At 53.2% G+C, this 20,586-nt stretch overlaps 1 protein-coding gene across 10 annotated transcripts in view; it reads left to right on the forward strand.

The window, feature by feature from the left end:
- The window catches only part of DYSF (dysferlin), a 104,828-nt gene that overhangs the window by 44,789 nt on the left and 39,453 nt on the right, over nt 1–20,586 (forward strand). For 4 of the 10 annotated variants that reach the window (XM_071808423.1, XM_071808425.1, XM_071808422.1 and 1 more), the window contains 9 exons: nt 284–325; nt 3,955–4,056; nt 4,707–4,868; nt 5,057–5,222; nt 6,107–6,180; nt 14,650–14,712; nt 17,896–17,994; nt 18,672–18,800; nt 20,162–20,317. In XM_071808423.1, coding sequence (XP_071664524.1) covers nt 284–325; nt 3,955–4,056; nt 4,707–4,868; nt 5,057–5,222; nt 6,107–6,180; nt 14,650–14,712; nt 17,896–17,994; nt 18,672–18,800; nt 20,162–20,317 — 993 coding nt within the window. The remainder of the gene's footprint in view (nt 1–283; nt 326–3,954; nt 4,057–4,706; nt 4,869–5,056; nt 5,223–6,106; nt 6,181–14,649; nt 14,713–17,895; nt 17,995–18,671; nt 18,801–20,161; nt 20,318–20,586) is intronic. The other 6 variants (XM_065837451.2, XM_065837449.2, XM_065837450.2 and 3 more) reach the window with 3 other exon arrangements.

Here is a 20,586-nt window from a genome sequence, read left to right on the forward strand (position 1 = left end):
TCGTGGTGGCCCTGGGAGCCAGTGAACCCCAAAGTCGGGGAGATGTGCTAGGAAGGACTTGGGGTGCGCAAAGAGCCTGCCCACATCTCCGTGAAGATTTGGATGGGCTGAACACATTTTTGCAGATGGGTTTCATCCACCCAAGCGGCCTTTCCTGATGGTGTGGGGCTCATTTCTGTGCTCCGCGTGGGCTGAGATGGGTGAACCCGTGTATACGTAACCATCTCTCTGGTCTTTCTCCTCCGTTTCTTGTCATGCCTTTGCTGGACGGGGGACTCCGCAGCTCTGCACCCCTGCCTTGTTCCACGAGGGGCTCCTCCAACGGGTACCGTTGCTCCCCAAACGCTCACCTCTCCTCCATTCCTCTGTTCCGTTGACCAGAAACCAAGCAAAGTCCCAGCAGACACTCTCAGAGAGACCATGGCCCGGCCAGACCGCCCCACTGAGGCTGCGGCCACAAGGGTGATGCCCACCTCGTGGCTCCAGTGCTCTTCGTAAAAATGGAGCCTTATGGAGGATCAGGCTCATACCTGAGCGACCAGACTGACACCAGGTTATTTTGTGCTGCATTCCTGGTGCAGATGGGACGGGTCTTCTGGGGCAAGGTTCCCTTCCAGCTCAGGACATTCGATGATTCTATGATGCCCTCCAAGCACTGGGGTTTAAGCCCTTCTTGAAACAACATGGCCCAGCTGTGCTCTCAAACTGGGAGACCTCCCCAGCCACGGCTTTAACTGGTCTGATCTGTTGTGGCTTCCACTCACCTCTCTTCCAGCTCTGTATCAAAGTCAGGGTTGGACTCGGTGATCTCCAGAGCTCCCTTTCACCCAAATTCCTGCTGATTTGTCATTGAAACCACCCCAGGTGCGAGCAGAGCCCAAAGGTCTCTTTATGGATGTCTCTCCCATCCCACCTGCTGGGTCTGGGTTGAGAGCTGTGTCTGGGAATTGCTTGTTCCCCGCTCCCCCCGTCCTGCGCCTGCGTTGTCCCCAGGACTCACCGCTCACTTCTGTCTCATCTGCTGCAACATTTAATGCGGAGAACCAAGAGAATCGCTGCGAAACATCCAGGAGAGCAGCAGGGATTGAGAAGGCTTAGGAACATCTAGTGCTCGTGGAAGAGGTCCAGTGTTGGGAGCCAAGTGTGCACCATTGGCTTTCAAAGCTGCTGTTGAACCGGGGGGGACATGGGACAGGCAGGAACTCTTTCCCAAGGCTTTTCCCTTTTCCCACACAGATTTGCCAAAATAATCTTTAGGCCAATGGCTGAGCAACCTGAGCTGGTGAAGATGTCCCTGCTCATGGCAGGGGTGGCACAGGGGGCTGGGAAGGTCCCTCCAACCCAAACTGTTCTGTGATTCTATGACTATAAGGAAATGCAACATCTGTCATTTGCATCAGTGAAGATTTAGATGCTCCGTTAGGGGAAAAAAAAATGAACAACTTTTTGGGAAGAGACTGTGCAGCCATCTCAGAGGGGCTGTGTGGAGTCTGAGCCCACCTTGGGCTCTGGAGATGGTCTAGGTGGCTCCTCCAGATCTGCATCTCTCTTGTGCAACTTGAATGCAGCTTAGGCACATTTAAAACCAGGAATGAGCACACATCGCTAAACAAGGATAAACTGAGGCTCTTCTTGGTTCAGTCACCTTGGTGTGCTCCAAGTGCTCTGGATCACAGGTGGAAGCTGAGGATAGAACTTCAAGGGCCATTCAGTTTATCCTTCTGCCCAAAGAAGGATCGACTCATGTTGATGGTGCAATGTCTTATTTAGGAGACAGGGGAGGTTGAGGTTGGATGTGGGAACAATTTCTTCCCCAAAGGGCTGTGGGGCATTGGAACAGGCTGCCCAGGGCAGTGCTGGAGTCACCATCCCTGGAGGGCTGGACAGACGGACAGGAGGTTCTCAGGACATGGGGCAGGGACAGGGCTGGGTTATGGTTGGACTTGGTGATTTTGAGTGTCTTCTCCAACCAAGATGATTCTGTGATGCTGTGATTTGATGAAATCAAGGCTCTGGGTGAGCAGGTTGGTTACCAGAAGCACCCGAGCGATGCTGGGGATGCTCGGCTCCCTTCACGTCCCGGGCACCCTGCCCTTCCTGCCCGCGCTGACCGTTGCTGTGGAGTGCGTGACCCAGATTTGCTGTCTGTCCCCTCCGAGAACCCCGACAGCCGCCCCGAAAACCGAGTTACCCAAAGTCTTCAGCTGACGAGCAGCTCGGTTTCAGCAGCCGCCAGCGGTTGCCAATGAAAATGAAAGCTTAGCGTCTGGGATGTCTGACATGCCACCGTGAAAATTCCCTTTGCAGAGCACTTATATACGTACAAGTATAAACCTGAACCAATCCTATAATTGAAATACACATACACACTTAATTTAATGCAATAATACTCCAGCCTGAAAAGAATGTTGGGCTGCTAAATTGGTTCCAACTGCCCTTGGCTGAGGGTTGCATTTTTTAGAGGGTTTTGCTTTCATTCTGGCCTTTTCGGTGGCTCTGCAGTCAAACATGCAGGTCAAGAAGAACCCAAGCCCTGCCGAAGGCTCCAAGCCCGTCCCCTGTGGGCAGCCGGGGAATCCACCTCCTCGCTTTCCTCCTCTGGAAGGCAAATCTTGAGTCCTTCACCTGCCCTTTATATTTGGGAAGAGACTGTGCAGCCATCTCAGAGGGGCTGTGTGGAGTCTGAGCCCACCTTGGGCTCTGGAGATGGTCTAGGTGGCTCCTCCAGATCTGCATCTCTCTTGTGCAACTTGAGTGCAGCTTAGGCACATTTAAAGCCAGGAATGAGCACACATCGCTAAACAAGGATAAACTGAGGCTCTTCTTGCTTCAGTCACCTTGGTGTGCTCCAAGTGCTCTGGATCACAGGTGGATCCACCACTCCACAGTGCTGGAGTCACCATCCCTGGAGGGTTGGGCAGATGGACCTGAGGTTCTCAGGACACGGGGCAGGGACAGGGGTGGGGAAATGGCTGGACTTGGTGATTTTGAGGGTCTTTTCCAATCAAGATGATTCTGTGATGCTGTGATTTGATGAAATCAAGGCTCTGGGTGAGCAGGTTGGTTACCAGAAGCGCCGAGCACCCGAGCGGTGCTGGGGATGCTCCGCTCCCTTCACCTCCCTCACCCTGAAGGAAATGTCCTTCTGTATCCAGGGCGCACAGCCAGCTTTGCCCGACCCTGTCCTGTGCCGGCGGGCTGGTGGCTGCCAGGCACAGTTTATATCTGAGCTGTTGGGGGAACAACAGCCCCTTCCCGCACCTGGAGGTGATGCCGAGCCTCCATCCCACCGCACTGCCCCACCAAACCATGACCTGGTCACAGCTCCTCATGCTGGCCAACTCAAGGAAGAAATTCATTTTCAATGAGGGGATGAGAGCCTGGCCCAGGTACCCAGGGAGGTGATGGGTGAACCATCCCTGGAGACATCCCAGGCCAGGCTGGACAGGGCTCTGAGCAACCCGAGCTGGTGAAGATGTCCCTGCTCATGGCAGGGGTGGCACTGAGGACTGGGAAGGTCCCTCCAACCCAAGCTAATCTGTGATTCTAAGGAAGTGCATTTCACTAATTAACCCCCTGCTGCTGCTGCTTCATCTCCTGTTCTCATCCCTCTGCATAACAATCTCACCAGGGTCCTGGTGTGGGATGGATACTCTTTCATCCCTTCCTTCCCAAAAGGAGGTTGAACCTTGATGAAAGGCTGATCCCTCGGGAAAGCTCAGGGATGGCTCTCAGCAGAGGTTTGATCTTTTCCAGGGTCAGATTAAAGGGAGAGAAGCACTTTGCAAGTGCATTTATCCTCCCAGCCCTCACCTCCCCCTGTCTCAGCGTCCTGGGCTTCAGGGGGAGATGAGTTTTGCAGAGAAGGACGCAGTGTGGGGAGGGGGAGGTGACGGGGTTGGTGTCCCCAGTGCTGTGTCCTGACGTGCCCTTCGCCCCTCTGTGTCCCTGCAGTCCGCGGACCTGGACCTGCCGTACCCCCCGCCCCAGCGGGAGCCCAACATCTACATGGTCCCCCAAGGAATCAAACCGGTGCTGCAGCGCACGGCCATCGAGGTGAGTGACGGGGAGACCGCCCGCCCCCTCGCAGGTAACCCCCCAAGCAGGTGTCCTGCGTGGGGGATGAGGCTCAGAAATGGCATCCGAGCCAAACTCTGTGGATCCAGAGTCCTGCAGTGCTGGGAACTGGTTCTGTCCATTGGTTGTCAGCTAAGAAAGTCTCTTCAAAGAATCTGAACAGAGCAAGCCTGCCTGGAAAACCCACCGTTCCCTTTGCTCCTGCTGGCCGTGGTTGCCTCAGTGGACCCATAAGTTGGCCCATTTTCTCTTCTGTTCCCATCACGCGCCTGTCACTGGTCCCTGTGTCCCACCAGGGCTTCCCTCAGCACAGCCTCGTTGTCTCACCAAGTGGCCGTGTCCGAGGGCAGAGCACAGCCCTGGGTCACACCTGCTTTTTTAGGACGGTCGGCCTCACACCAGGATGCTTGCCCGAAAGAAAGATGGTCCCTTCAGTTGTGGACCTGGTTTATTGGTGCATATGGGTGCAACCTGGCTTCTCCCAGCACAGGTTGTCCCACGTGGTTGATTCATCTCTCCTTCCTGGTTTTCCAGCCTTCACATTTACCTCCGTTGCTGAGAAGCTCGGTGAGAGACCCGGGGGCAGATTTTTGGCTCATTCTTTGCTATCTGTTCCTCTCACCCTTCAGATCCTGGCCTGGGGGCTGAGGAACCTCAAGAGCTACCAGCTGGCCAGCGTCACCTCCCCCAGCCTGATAGTGGAGTGTGGTGGGCAGCTCGTGCAGTCCTGCGTCATCAAGAACGTCAAGAAGAACCCCAACTTTGATGTCTCTGTGCTCTTCATGGAAGTGGTGAGGACCTGGTCCCCACCGTGCAGTGATGAGAGATGGTTGGGTAGGACCTCCAAAGGTCCCATTAAAAATGCACCCTGTGATGGCGCTAATTGTGTCCTGCTCGGCCTTGCTTCCCTCTGGGGAGACTCAGAGCTGCTGCCCTCCCTGCCCTGTGTAGTTATGGGGTCTCTCCCCTCTCCCCACAGCGTTTACCCCAGGAGAGCCTGTACAGCCCCCCCATCATCATCAAAATCATTGACAACAGGCCGTTTGGCCGAAGGCCGGTGGTGGGGCAGTGCACCATCCGCTCCTTGGAGGACTTCTACTGTAACCCCTACGAAGAGGAGACGAGTGGTGCCCAGGAGCCCTCAGGTACGTGCTGCCGTGAGGACCATGCCGGTTGCACACCCATGGCCTTCTCCAGGAGGAGCTGTGGGTCGCTGTATGTATGTATGTCAGGTTGTGGTTGGACTTGATGATCTTGAGGGTCTCTTCCAACCGGAATGAATCTATGATTCTACTTCTAGCTCAGCCCAGCTGTAGGTCTGATACAAGAAGCACAGGAGATGCCAAGGAGTTTAGTGCTGGGGTGGGTTGGTGAGATGGGTTGTGCCTTGGCCAAGGCGTTCAGCCCCCAGGAACTGGGTCAGTTCTGGGCCCCTCGCGCCAAGAAACCCTTGAGGTGCTGGAGCGAGTGGAGAGAAGGGAACGGAGCTGGTGAGGGGCTGGAGCACAAGTGTGATGGGAGCGGCTGAGGGACCTGGGGGTTCAGCTGGAGAACAGGAGCTGAGGGGAGACCTTCTGATCTCTGAACTGCCTGAAAGGAGCTTGGAGCCAGGGGGGTCGGGCTCTGCTCCCCAGGAACAAGCGCCAGGAGCAGAGGAAACGGCCTCAAGTTGCCCAGGGGAGGCTGAGGTTGGATTTAGGAACAATTTCTTCCCCAAAGGGCTGTGGGGCATTGGAACAGGCTGCCCAGGGCAGCGCTGGAGTCACCATCCCTGGAGGGCTGGACAGACGGACAGGAGGTTCTCAGGACATGGGGCAGGGCCAGGGTGGGTTATGGGTGGACTCCATGAGCTTGAGGTGCTTTTTCAACTAAAATGCTTCTGTGATTCTATGATTCGAGGAGCTTTGGCTGCTGTGGAGGCTCTGGGCAAGGCTCAGGTTGCTCCTGGAGCTCGATCCCAAGGCGGCTCAGCTTTGGGGTTTCCAGCAGCTGGATGTCCTGGTCACGCTCGTGCTTGCTCTGATTGCAGATGACGTGAGCCTCACGCCCAGGGATGACGTCCTCATTGACATCGACGACAAAGAGCCTCTTATTCCTGCCCAGGTATGGAAAACGTCACGGCGGTGGGAAGGCGACACTGGTTCTTACTTTGTGTGATATGGGGGAAGTTGCGTGGGTACCGGGCTGGGGCAGAGAGCGATGCAGATCTCTGATGGGAGGTCGTGTTTGGTTTTAACCTTCCTTTCGCAACTTTAGTCTCTGTTTTCCTTCCCTTTCCTCCACCATCCCACACTGAGCAACCACAAACTCGTCCTCCTCCCCTGTGTTTAACACGAGGTATCAGATTTGGCTTTTTGGAGGAGGGATACAGAATGTCTGCTGTTGCAGGAAGCAAATTTCTCTGTCCCACGAGCCTGAGGGGTCTCAGCTGTCCCGTGTAGATGGCTGGACGTGCTGCTGGGGTGGCTGCTCCTCCTTCTGGAGCACAGCTGGAAGGTGTCCGGCCACACTGGTGGCACTGGTCCTGCTGGTGCTTCATGTGTCGATGGCCCTTGGGTTTCTCTGCCAGCAGATGCGTCCTCTTTGAGACCTCTCGGTGCTGACGTGTGTGTGCGTGGCATGGAAATCTGTAGGTGACCCTGACTGCTGGAAGTGGTCTCAGAGGCATTTGGTGGAGCTTTTCATGGTCTCCTGTTCCCTTTGGTGGATTTAACGTGTGCTGGCATTTCCTTCCTCCCTGTTTTAAAGGCTGTGTGGTGTCTCAGACTAGAAAAGTCTGAGCTTAAGAGATCTGCCCCTCAGGTGTGCCTCTGGCCTTGCCTTTCACCACCCATAACAGCAAGACGTAGAGTTTCAGTATCAGCTACTTCTGCTCTTTATTCATCTCCTTGGTGGCATCTCAGTGTTCCTGTTCACAAGCGCCAGGAGCAGAGGAAACGGCCTCAAGTTGCACCAGGGGAGGTTGAGGTTGGATGTGGGAACAATTTCTTCCCCAAAGGGCTGTGGGGCATTGGAACAGGCTGCCCAGGGCAGTGCTGGAGTCACCATCCCTGGAGGGCTGGACAGACGGACAGGAGGTTCTCAGGACATGGGGCAGGGAGAGGGTGGGTTATGGTTGGACTCCGTGATCTTGAGGGGCTTTTCCAACCAAAATGATTCTGTGATTCCATGACTTTACGATCCACCGATCTGTGCTAATGGTTGGACTCAATGATCTTAAAGGTCTTTTCCAACCAAAACCACTCTGTGATTCTGTATCTGCAGTCGTGTCCCAGGGTGGGTTCAGACGGGGGTCCCAGCACCAGGCTGGAGGTCCGGAGCTGGAGCTGCACCGCTCTCCTTGCTACATGTGGTGACTCAGTTGGACTTGATGACCGTAGGGGTGTCTTCCAACCAAAACAGTTCTATGATTCCATGTTCCTATGACTGCCTGAGCTGGGCAGTCAGCTTTTCCCTTCCGGACCCGTCGCTTCGACTTCCATTTAGATGTTTTTTCTTCTACAGGTAAAATAGACAAGGTTTGGGGCAGGCAAAGGCACAAGTGAACAATGCACCAACCATTTGGAAAGAAGTCGAGGACAAGATCATTTTTTAACAGAACAATCTACCCAACATTCAGTTTAGTTTGACTCTTCTTTGTGGGGCAGATTCTGAATCTGCAGTTTAAACTCTCCCCCATTATCTTTCAATTTATTTTGGGGTCAATTTTCACTAAAAATGGTGTTGTGTAGCTAATGGTACCATCTGGGGACCAGCACTTGTTTTACCTAAAGCATTTTGGGGCCAGGCTTTTCTGAGCTGAGCCTATGTGGGGGCATAACACAACCAGTTATTTCTGGAGCTGCGTTTCTAGGGTGGTTTATTTGGCCTTTTTTCTTTCCCTTTTTCTCCCAAAATCTTTCCAACCATCTCTCAACAGTTTCAGTGCGTGGGGTGGACAGCACAGCGCTCAGCTGTGATTTAACTGGGGAATCTGCACCGTTTCAGGCCAGGCTGGTCAGGGCTCTGAGCGACCTGAGCTGGTGAAGATGTCCCTGGGCTTTGAATGTCCCTTCCACCCAAACCATTTGATGATTCTACGATCCCTGGTGCTAAGTTCTCTCCTCCCCGCAGCTGAGCAGGCTTTGCTTGATCAGGACTGCACGCCGTGTGCTGCAGCCCCTGCCCAGCTCAAGGCTCCCAGGCTCTGGGCTGAGGAAGAAAATCAAGCTTTTGGGCAGCACTCCGCAACCTGGGCCTCCAGGCTGTGCCGGTTCGGGCTGCGGCTGGTCCTGCCCATGGCCACCTGTCCCAAAGCTGGTGAGACACAGGCTGGTGCTCTCGGGCAAGGCTGAGGTGCAGAAATGACCTTACAACCCTTGAGATTGTAAGGAAGGTCTGCGTTTACACAGCGCTGGACACACGGGGGAGTAATTCCACCTCAGACGTGTAAATTTCCAGTAGCTGTGAGCTTGGTTAAATGCTGGAAAGTGTTACACACTCATGAAAGTTCTAGGAACACCTGTACATATTCATAACCTGTCCCCAAGAATGCTGTTCTTATTACAAAGAGTTCAGGAGACCATTTCCATAGTGTCCACCTATGCCCCTCCTGGTTGTGCCTGCACAGTGATTGTGAACCAGAGTCATCTTCTCTGTACACGCTCACCTTTGGTCTATGGAGTCACTTGGAGTGTTGTGTTCAGTTCTGGGCCCCGCAGCTCAGGAAAGAGATTGAAGTGCTGGAGCGGGTCCAGAGAAGAGCAACAAGACTGGGGAAGGGACTTGAGCACAAGCCCTATGGGGAGAGGCTGAGGGAGCTGGGCTTGTTCAGTCTGGAGCAGAGGAGGCTTAGAGGTGAGCTCAGCACTCTCTAGAACGACCTGAAGGGCAGTTCTAGCCAGGGGGGGATTGGGCTCTTCTCCCAGGCAGTCAGCAATAGGACAAGGGGGCAAGGGCTTCAACTCTGCCAGGGGCAATTGAGGCTGGAGATGAGAAAGCAATTCTGTGCAGAGAGAGTGGTCAGCATTGGAATGGCTGCCCAGGGAGGTGCTGGACTCACCGGCCCTGGAGGTTTGTAAACTGAGATTGGCCATGGCACTGAGTGCCATGATCTGGTCAATGGACTGGAGTTGGACCAAGGGTTGGACTGGATGAGCTCTGAGGGCTTTTCCAGCCCAGTCCATTCTGTGATTCTGTGATGAGTTGGTTGGGACTGAGACTGCTGAGGTGGTTAGAACCGGCTTATCTCCTGTCCTGTGCCCAAGGTTCTGTTCTCTGGTTCACCCAAGGACACACCCAAGGTTTTTTATCTTTGAAACGTCAGTGAACTCCTGTTTTTCATACTATAAGTTACACAAAGCTAAGCAAGGCTATTGTGTTATGGATTAAGGGTTAGCTCTCTAAGTGTTAAGTAATTGTTAATTCCTGTATCAAGGTCACCCTGGTCCCTGGCATGTCACACCAGCTGGCTTCTCATGCCCCCGCCAGCCAGGAGCTGGGACGTCAGGATGCTCAGCGCCCTGCGACGCTGGCATCTTGGCCTGAGATGCTTCAGCATCGATTGGGAGCTGGACGGTGGAGTTTGCAAACGTTGGCCCGAGCGAACAAGTGTCATAGCAAGGAAAGGCAACCGCGGGCACGAATTACGGCTGCCAGCCTCATGGGTTTCCTGTCCCCTGGCCATTTGTGGGTTTGTCTCAATAATCTGCAGTTGTGCTTCATCTCGTCTTGGTAAAGTAGCTGGAGCGTGTCTGCAAAAATCACAGCACAATGAGTCTTGGAACAGGAAACTTCACTGCTGCAAATTGAGAAGAAAAAAGGGCTTTTGCCAGCCCAGCGCAGAAAGCACGAGGGAGGAAAGTGAATCGGGGAATAACGTGCGTGGGAGGGTCGGGCTGCGGGTTGTGCCTTTAATTCTGATTAAAGCGTGAGCCGGGCAAGTGATGTCCCTGCGCTGCACCCAGGGAGGTGGGGACACCCGGTGTCCCCTTGGTTGTGGGTGCGGGGTCCCTGGGGGTCACAGCACCCAGGGGTGCGTTTGCTGTCTGTGGCACAGACGCCACTCCAGGGCTGCTGGCAGAGCAGGTGCCGTCGGTTTTAGGGCTGAAACCCCCAAGAAAGGGATTTTCTGCCCCCTCCCAGCCCGCAGCCTCAGATGGGGGGGCAGCCATGGCTGGACTGGTTTGGCGTCTGCAACCCCAGCAAAGCTGCAAAGGCACCGCTTCGTATTTTTAACAGAGAAATCTACCCAATCTTCAGCTTAGTTTGACTAATCTTTTTGGGGCACAGTCCGAATCTGCAGTTTAAACTCTCCCCCTTTCTTTTGTAAGTTTTTTGGGGTCAATTTTCCCTGAAAATGTCTGAACAGACGGACATGAGGTTCTCAGGACAGGGGGCAGGGACAGGGGTGGTTTAGTGGTTGGACTGGATGATCCTGAGGGGCTTTTCTGACCACAATGGTTCTGTGGTTCTGTGATCTACACCTGCATTTGAGGAAGCAAAGGTGCAAACTCCATCACTGCTTTGGCTCAGGGGACCTCTTGGAGATGCTGACCCAGAGGTGAAGGGAGCTGGGCGGGGTATTTTGGGGTAGCACAGAATCACAGAATTTCAGGGATTGGAAGGGACCTGGAAATACCATCTATTCTGGAGCAGGAACACCCAGCTGAGGTTCCACAGGAAGGTGTCCAGGCGGGTTTGAATGTCTGCAGAGAAGGAGACTCCACAACCTCCCTGGGCAGCCTGGGCCAGGCTCTGACACCCTCACCCCAAACAAGTTTCTTCTCAGATTTAAGTGGAACCTCCTGTGTTCCAGTTTGCACCCATTGCCCCTTGTCCTGTCACTGGGTGTCACCCAGAAGAGCCTGGCTCCATCCTCCTGACACTGCCCCTTTCCATATTGATCCCCATGAATGAGTCCCCCCTCAGTGTCCTCTTCTCCAGCTCCAGAGCCCCAGCTCCCTCAGCCTTTCCTCACACGGGAGATGCTCCACTCCCTCCAGCATCTTGGTGGCTGCGCTGGACTCTCTCCAGCAGTTCCCTGTCCTTCTGGAGCTGAGGGGCCACAACTGGACACAATATTCCAGGTGTGGTCTCCCCAGGGCAGAGCAGAGGGGCAGGAGAACCTCTCTGACCCACTGACCACCCCCTTCTAACCCACCCCAGGTACCATTGGCTTCCTGGCCACAAGGGCCCAGTGCTGGCTCATGGTCACCCTGCTGTCCCCAGGACCCCCAGCTCCCTTTCCCCTACACTGCTCTCTAATAGCTCATTCCCCAACTTACACTGGACCCTGGGGTTGTTCCTGCCCAGATTCCAGACTCTACACTTGCCCTTGTTCTACTCCATTAAATGTTTCCCGGTGCAGCTCTGCAGCCGGTGCAGGTCTCTGATGGCAGCACAGCCTGCAGTGTCAGCCAGAAGGCATTAGGTACTTTGCAGTATTTCGGGAGGCCAAGCAGGATCGTGGTCGCAGGGACCCCTTGCACGGGCAGCTCAGCGCCGCGCTGGGTGTTGGTGGTGGCTGCAGAATGGTCGGAGGTGGCAGAAGGTGACAGGACAGGCGGGAGGAGAGGGGCAGCTCAATTCTCATAGCATCACAGCACCATTTCAGTTGGAAGAGACCCTCAGCATCAGCAAGTCCAACCATAACCTGGCTCCAGCGCTAACCCATGTCCCTGAGAACCTCCTCCGAGCCCATCCTGAAACCCGCTCCTCATTAGGCTAATTTGAATGATAGCGTCACAGGATGTCCTGAGTCGGAAGGGACCCACAAGGATCAGAGAGTAGTTGCAAAGTGAGGTGAGCTCTTGCTTCTATTTGACTTTCCTTTAACCAAAATAACAGACACCACGTGTTGCATTATGGAATTTTTATATTTTAAATGCCCAGCAAAGGTCAGGAAAAAAATATTTCGCTAGCCCTGTCCACAGACACGGAAACAGGACCTTCCTCCCCAGAACAGATCATCCCCCTGGGAAAACACGGATGCTGAAGGTGTCAGCAATCAGGACACATAACCATGGGCGTAGTTCTATGCGGTGCTTTATTCCAGCGCTGGGAAACCAGGGGTTCGCACCCAAAGCTGGCTTCCGCGGTCAGTTTAAGTTGCACGGTATTTATACAGTCCATGCACATACATATTCATATATTCACTAGGATCATTAGGATATGTAATAGTTACTCAACATTTATTGCAACATCGAGTGCAACACCTTGGAACTACTTGGATCATGCGCAGTGTCCCCTGGTGGTCTTTAGGGGGTCTTCAGGATGAAGTCAGTAGTCTTCATCGCTTCTGTCCTTTTCACCTTTGGGTACTGCACACACGCACTACTCTATAATTGCATAACTGCTGACTAGCTTCATTTCCAGAGATACTGTGTATATTTCTTCTCATTCTAGGCATATTTGGGCTAAGATAAACGCTAGGTTGATAAGATAAGAATATACTCAAATCCCTTATTAGGTAAAACACGATATGCAAAGGATGAATCAGTTTTGCACCTGTTCCAGAAGAGAACGTCTTGTAAAATTGATTCTGTTACTAACAAAGGGGCTCTGCAGGGCTGCAGCTCTCGCGGACCTTGCAGGAACCTCATCGCACTATGTGGAAACCTCACATCAGCTTTTTGGGGACATGGTTGGGGGCACAGGCTCTTTTATACGGGTGCACACAGCTCCTGTGCTCCCCAGCTGTGGGGCTCCAGGGGGCGCAGCTGGAGGGACCCCAGTACGTGCTTCGGTCCCTGGGGTGGTTTGAAGCCCATTGAGGCACCTGCAAGCTTGAGGACAATTAAAACAGGAGGTGAAAGGATGAGAGGACCGTGGTGAAGCCGAAACACTTTGCCGCAGCGGTCTCGAAGTGGAAGAACTTGCCTTTCCTTTACTGAAACAAACATTTCGCAAACAAAACAGCCTGCGATGAATTGAGTGATTCCCTTTGAGCCCAGATTCATTCTTGGCTTTGCTTGTGTTTCACTTTCGTCCTTCTGTCTGGGGAGCAGAGGAGGGAGCTTGTTCCTGGAAAGCCAGCCCAGAATTCCCACCATCTCCCTCCCGAGTCTCTGAGTTTTGGCCCTGGATGCTGTTCCTCCCATGGCCAAACCTCTCCTGGTGTCGGACATGGCTTGGGGTGACCTTTCCTTGGGTGGTCTGACCCCCACAGCCATGGGGGTCCCTCCACCCCGCTCTGCTCCCCCCAGGGCTGGGCTTGGGAGGTGAAGGGGGGTCCCTGTCTGCAGGGACCATCCTACCCCTTCTCTCCAGGAAAGGGCTGAATTCTGGGCCCAGAGCCCATGCCCAGGACCGCAGTCTCTGCACTTCTTGCTCCTCCATCCTGACCTTGGACGCAGGAGCCGGGATTGTCCCTGCCCTCCATGGGTGTGTTTCAGTGCGTGGCTCCAAAGTCCTTGTCCTTGCCAAGCCTGGCTTTGGTCCCTGCTCTGATGGATGGTTGGAACAAAGGATCGCTTTGTTGTCCCCATCTGAAACAGAGAAAACAAACAGATGCAAAACCCTCCTCTGTTGTTCTGTTGTCCATCTCGTCCAAGCGGGGTGAGAAATTCAGCCCAAAGTCTGTTCAACACCAACGTGTGTGCAGATGAACTGCAAACATGGTGACCCAATGCGAAGAAAAGCAGCTCCTGAATGCTGAGGGACCTGGGGGTTCAGCTGGAGAACAGGAGCTGAGGGGAGACCTTCTGATCTCTGAACTGCCTGAAAGGAGCTTGGAGCCAGGGGGGTCGGGCTCTGCTCCCCAGGAACAAGCGCCAGGAGCAGAGGAAACGGCCTCAAGTTGCACCAGGGGAGGTTGAGGTTGGGTGTGGGAACAATTTCTTCCCCAAAGGGCTGTGGGGCATTGGAACAGGCTGCCCAGGGCAGTGCTGGAGTCACCATCCCTGGAGGGCTGGACAGACGGACAGGAGATTCTCAGGACATGGGGCAGGGCCAGGATGGGTTATGGTTGGACTCCATGATCTTGAGGGGCTTTTCCAACCAAAATTTTTCTATGATTCCATAAAATTCCTGGAAGATCAGTGTTTGTGTAGCAAGTTCTCCTGGGCTAAGCCTTTCCAGCTTCCTTCTCAGGGGCTGCACACGGAGGAGGGCTGTGCAAGGGCTGCGGGATTTCTGGCTCAATCCAGATGTGGATCTGCCCGCTCCACATCTGCAGCCCCCCTTGTTCTCCAGGCTCTTCCCTGGGTCCCCATCCCCGTGGGAAGCAGAGCAAGGGGACACCCACGAGGTCCCTCTGCATCCCAAGGGATGATCAGGTATTTGTTCATTCCAATACAGCGGTCAGGGAGGAGCTGCGTCCCACCAGCCTCAGGGACTCCCATGGGTGTCAGGTGGGAACTGAGCCTATGGGGGAATCTTTCCCCTATGACGCAGCTCCAAATTCAGGGAACTTGAACCCAAAATCCGCTCTCATGCCAACCACGTCCTTGGAGCCCTCAACCTCATTGCCCAGGGGAGGGGGAAGCGTCGCTGTTTGGGTTCATTCGTGTTATTTCTGCTAAATTGTGCTTTTGCTCCGTGTTGAACGTTGTTTCTCTAACCTCATTGATAACCCATCATTTTAATTTGTAGCTTGCAGAGGGTATGACCAGCTCAGCACTAATTAACATGCCAGCCGCTTGGGCCCAGCCTCATGTATGTATTGCTTCATTTCTAACGTACTTGCTCGATTCATGTGTTTTATGAAAGTTATATGTGCATATATGTATATATTTAAAGAACTGAGGCATTTCTTTGTGTGAAAGATCCCCTTGTTGCCCTGGAAAAATGGAAATGTAGTCTTGCGACAGGTGCGTGGACATTCCAGCACATCTTTCCTTGATGCCAAAGAAGATCAGGTCATTTTTTTGGGAGGAGGGATGAGGACGATTCCTCCCTCTTGTCCTTGTGGAGCTGGCAGCATTACATCCATGTTTGGGGTCAAATGTCTTTCCCACGGCTTTTCTGTGCTATCACATTGGTAGCTCAGTGGAGATGGGGTGTTCTGGGTGGCCATGGTGACGTGGTTGAGGACCTGATGGGACTTTGTCTCCTCCACGTCCTAGCTTAGGGATCGTGACATGTCCTAGGCATCGTGTTTGGATAAGTTGAGCTGAGAACTCGGTGATCTGAAAGGTTTCATCCAACCGAAGAGATTCTATGACTCTCAAGGTGCTGGCCTTCCAGCGGGGAGGGTTTCACCCCGAGGAAGGTGTCACCTCCTCAGCAGGGCTTTGCACGGTCCAGCTTCTTGCAGGTTCACAGCCTGGTGCCCTCGAAGCGTGGGGACGGGGGAGATGCCAAGCAGATGCCAGTGACGGATCCCTCCTTGCTCTTTTCATTCATTTTTCATTAAAAAATCAGCTGTTTGAGATGTTCCTGGGTTTTGCCGCTTTGCTTTTTCAGGGCTGACGCTCCAGAGGAACAATTCTCATGCCCCATATTCACCCCTAGCAGGGTTGCAACCCTGGAGCTCTTCACCCCTCTTAGATCCCCCTGGATACCAACCCACGAGCTGCAGGACATAGGCTGGTCCTGCCAAGAGCTGTGCACGTTCCCCCCATGTGTTTCAGCCCAGAATTAGTTGCTTTTACCTTTTCCACCGCAATAAATGGTGATTCCTTCCTCCGGTCCCGCAGCGGTGCCCACGTGCTCCACCCCGGGTGTAAAACACCGGTGAGTCAGCCCAGACCTTTGGGAGAAGGTCAGCTCGGAGGTGTCATCTATACTGTATCTTTGGGAAGAATTGTCTCCCTCAGGGTGGGATGGAAGGAAGGAAAAATGGGCTTTTATTTGTTGAAAACAGAGCAAAAATGCAGCAAGCGGGTTGCAGCTTCTCATGGCCGTTGTAGCTTTTGCACAGAGAAACCCCTGAGGAGCATCTCAGCAGGTTTGGCGTAGGGTTGGAGGTAGGTTTATTGGCCAACCTGTCTCTCCGTAACATCAAGATATCTGCTCTGCTGGCCCTATGTGTACCTCTCCGGTACCTGTTCATTCTCTGTCCCCACATAATATCGCTCACCGCTGCGGCTCCGCTGTCACACAGGGGACAGACGGGTGGCCGTGCTGGGGTGCAGAGCGCGGGACAAACAAAGCTCCATACTTGCAATCCCGACTCCATCCTCGGGGCGTTCGGGATGCAGGTGTCAGCCCAGCAGATGTTGGGGCGGGGATGCAGGATGCTCGGAGTCCCTCAGACATGGGCGCCGGGTCCCAGTGGGGCTCGGGGCACAGACCCCGACTCCAAGGACCATCCCCATCCCCTGCCCGTCCAAGACAAAACACAAGAGGAGATTCTTGGCTCCCGCCTGGTTGCTAAATCAGATCCCCAAATTGCGCCGCTTGCGTGGCGGAGCCGCTGCCTTCCCTGGCTTTCCCATTTGCAGGCAAACGGATCCATGTCCTTCGCTATTAACATTCCAGCAGCTCCCATTGCCTCCTTTTTTTTCCTTTCCCCCCCATTTTTTTTGGTAACTGTAGAAATCAGCAAAATTATCTAACCAAATGCTTTGTCTTGGGGCTGCAGAAGATACCGTGGGTAAGTCATCGGGTTATTTTAAGTGCTTTCTTGGTAACTCAGTACCTGTGGAATGCCGTAATAAAGCCACGATGGTCAGCGTGTAGCTTTCTAAACAATAAAACAGGGGAAGTGATGAAAGGCAACTTCTTTTTCTTAAAAAATAAGGGAGGCAGCAGAGGCCTCAGAGTTAATTTATGTAATATTTCTATTAAAAACAATGTCTATTCAAGACAGCAATTTAAAGCCTGCACCGTTGGCTTAAAACATAAATCAAATAAACCTCTATTAAGATTCCTCCGTTAGGTCAGTGTGATGGAATTTTGTGGACTTCTAAAATAAGACATCATTATTTCTCAGGAATGTCTCATGAGTCGCAGTCAGAGCCCCTTCGCTTGCCTTGTACAAACCTCAGAAACGGTGCTCTTAGAAAATATCGGCGTTTCTGGAGCCATCCACCGCTTTCCTCCTGGAGCAGCATCCTTGGAGCTGGGCTGCGCTTTGGTGGCACAGGAGGAAGTTGCTTCTTGGGCTGCCGTGTTTTCAGGATGAGATTTGCCCATTTCTTTGAGAAAAGAGTTGCGTTCTTCCATAGAGGGATCCAGCACCTGAGCACCATTTGTTCTAAGTAGCATCTGTTTGTTTGGATGAGGAGTTCGGATGAGGCCCAGGCACAAACCAGAGGGACAACCCCCAGCTCGGAAACCCCCAAACCTTCCAGGCAAAGCCTAAAGCAGGGGATGAGTTGAAGATCAGCCCTCATGAATTTCAGGTCGTCAGGACCACGTTAGCATGAGAATTAATTTGTCTTATCCCCTGTGTGGTCCTACACTGCGGTCCTGGGAAGACCAGCACCCAAACTGGCCAAAATCTGCCCCCCAGAATGCTGCAAATTTCTTCTTCTGGGCTCTATCTCATCCTGTGGTGGAGTCACCGTCCCTGGAGGGTTGAACAGACCAGAGGTGAGGTTCTCAGCCACATGGGGCAGTGCCAGGGATGGGTTATGGTTGGACTTGATGACCTTGAGGGTCTCTAGCAACCAAAATAATTGTATGGTTCTAGATCCATGGTGTTGCTGTGGCTGCAACACCTGGATTTGGGGTGGAAACATCCCCAAAACACCTTGAAAGCAGGGAGCGAGGAGCTGCAGGTTGGGTTCACGAGGGCCTCATCACATCTGCAGGTCAGAGCCCCACCAAGGCCATCAGGATGGTCACCTCTGGCAGAACGAATGTCACCTCTGGCAGTTAGGGGGGATTCTGGTGTCACTGAGCGCTGGGCTTTGCTCGTGGAGATGTGTAACTGGTGTCCCTTGCTGCCAGGAGGAAGAATTCATTGACTGGTGGAGCAAATTCTACGCTTCCACGGGAGAGAGAGAAAAATGTGGCTGCTATTTAGAGAAGGGCTTCGACACCCTGAAGGTAGGTGGCCTTGGCTGCTTCTGACTCATTGGACTTTCAAGTTCCATTATGTTTTTCCATGCATTTTGGTTTTTTTTAGCATTTAGGGTTTGTTTTCCTATAGGGGGGGGGAAATGTGGATAATTGTCCTATATTTTCCTTTTAAAAAAATGACTGTTTTTAAAAACTCCATGTTCTTTGCAAAGTGCTTTCTGGTAACTTCCCGCTTTGCAGCCTTCCAGGAATTGTCACTTTTCAAAGTGGCAGAGGAGCCGGGAACCACCACTCTGAGGAGTATTTGGGAACAAGAGGGAAAGCCAGAGGTTGCTCTTGGAACGGAAGGTTTAGACAAGAAGGGCTAAAATGAATACAGAAGCCCAAATAGGACTAAAATGGAGAAGACCGGGCTTAAGACTGGTCTTAAGGAAAATGCTCCCAGCAGGAAGGTGGATGAAAAACCCTCTTCAAGACCTTGGCTTAGTCTGAGTCTTCCACGATGTGCTGTTAGTTATTGTAGGGTTGCCAAAGGTCTGATCTTCACCTCTGTCCTGGGCTTGGGGGCAGCAAGGGGGACAGGACCCTGTCCCTGTGGGTGGTGTTTCCTGCAGAGCGAGGAGCGTGGGTCAGGTCCTGTCCCAGGTCAGTGGGGAGTGCCCAGGAGCCATCCCTGCCCTGTCCCCCTGTCTGTCTGTCCCCAGGTCTATGAGACGGAGCTGGAGAACGTGGAGGACTTTGAGCATCTCTCCGACTTCTGCCACACGTTCAAGCTGTACCGCGGCCGCTCGCAGGACCTGAGCGACGACCCCTCCGTGGTGGGGGAGTTCAAGGTGGGACGGGCTCTCTTCCCACCTCTCCCCATCCCCGGGAACGCATGCTCTGGGTGGAAGGTCTTGCTGTAGGGTGGGATGATGCTGGTTAACTATTTTTGGGTAGGAATTCAGTGAGAAACGGGCCACAAAAGTAGAGCACTGGGCCCAGCCTGAGCCACCTGCCTGTATTCCCAGCAGCGGGTGCTCTGGAAGCTTTAAACCCAGCCTAGGCTGTGCCGTGGTTCTGTTCTATGGTTCTATGATCATCCTCCAGCAAAACCCATCCAGAGCCAATGCTGGATGTAATGCATCTTTTGCTCTTTTTAACCTTTAGCATGTTTATAAGGAGAGGGATTCAATTTTTCTAGTTTTTTATTTTATTATTTTATTTTATTTTATTTTATTTTATTTTATTTTATTTATTTTTTTTATTAATTCCTACTCATTCTCAGCACTGTCCTTCCCCAAGTGATACTCAGAGACTGATTCCTGCCACTTCCCTGGGAGGAAATCAGCTCTGCTGGATAAAACCCTTGGAAATTTTGGCATTTTCTCTCTTCTCCTCCCGTCCCTCTGTCAGGAACCAGCTGCCTCAGTCAGGACCCTTAAAACTGACCCTACTGACAAAGTCTCAGCCTAAACCTTTTGGGGGGCTGATTCACAGCAAGGCTCCTTCACATCTCCAGTAGTGTGAAGGCTCAGAGGATGGTGGAGTAGAAGGGCAAACAGACAGGGGTGGCAGATTTAGAGTTTGCATTGATGTTCAGGCAAGGAATGAGTGATACAGACAGCTCGTCACCGTGGTCCTGGTCCCTTGGCCATGAAGGGCCTGACAGAATGAGAGGAAATGGCCTCAAGTTGCACCAGGGGAGGTTGAGGTTGGATGTGGGAACAATTTCTTCCCCAAAGGGCTGTGGGGCATTGGAACAGGCTGCCCAGGGCAGTGCTGGAGTCACCATCCCTGGAGGGCTGGACAGACGGACAGGAGGTTCTCAGGACATGGGGCAGTACTGAGGGTGGGTTATGGTTGGACTCCATGATCTTGAGGGGCTTTTCCAACCAAAGTGATTCTGAGATTCGATGATCAACACCCTGAGGGTGGTGAGAGCCTGGCCCAGGTACCCAGCGAGGTGGTGAATGAACCGTCCCTGGAGACATCCCAGGCCAGGCTGGACGGGGCTCTGAGCAACCTGAGCTGGTGAAGATGTCCCTGTCATGGCAGGACATGGACTGGATGAGCTTGGAAGGTCCTTCCAACCCAAACCATCTGTGATTCTGATTCAATAATTTCACGCAACCACCAAGGCGGCTGTTGCAATCCTGCCCACACGAGATGCGTCTGCTTCACCCAAGATGCTGAGCATGTTTGTCCTTCACAGGGTTCCTTCAAAATTTACCCTCTCCCGGATGACCCGCGCGTCCCCGTGCCTCCTCGGCAGTTCCACCAGCTGCCGGCCAGAGGACCCCAGGAGTGTCTCCTCAGGGTCTACATCATCCGGGCCTTCGGCCTCCAACCCAAGGATGCCAATGGGAAGGTATGGCACTGGGGAAGGCTCTGGTGGACCTCAGCGTTGGCTTGTGGGGTGGGCTTAACCAACAGATCAGCCCTAACTGATCAAAGCTGGGGTCTATGCCTTAAAATTTAAGGATGGTGACAGCAAAAATTAGAAAATCTACCCCTTCTTTCTGCCCCCATTGCAACATCTGGGAGTCCCAGAGCCAACTCCTCATCCATCCAGGGGGGTTGTCGGTTGGGCTCGTTAAAATAGCTAAATGAGTTGTTGGGGCTTTTTGCACCTTGGTG

The sequence above is a fragment of the Patagioenas fasciata genome, chromosome 4 (genome assembly GCF_037038585.1).
Source record: "Patagioenas fasciata isolate bPatFas1 chromosome 4, bPatFas1.hap1, whole genome shotgun sequence".
Lineage (NCBI taxonomy): Eukaryota > Metazoa > Chordata > Aves > Columbiformes > Columbidae > Patagioenas > Patagioenas fasciata.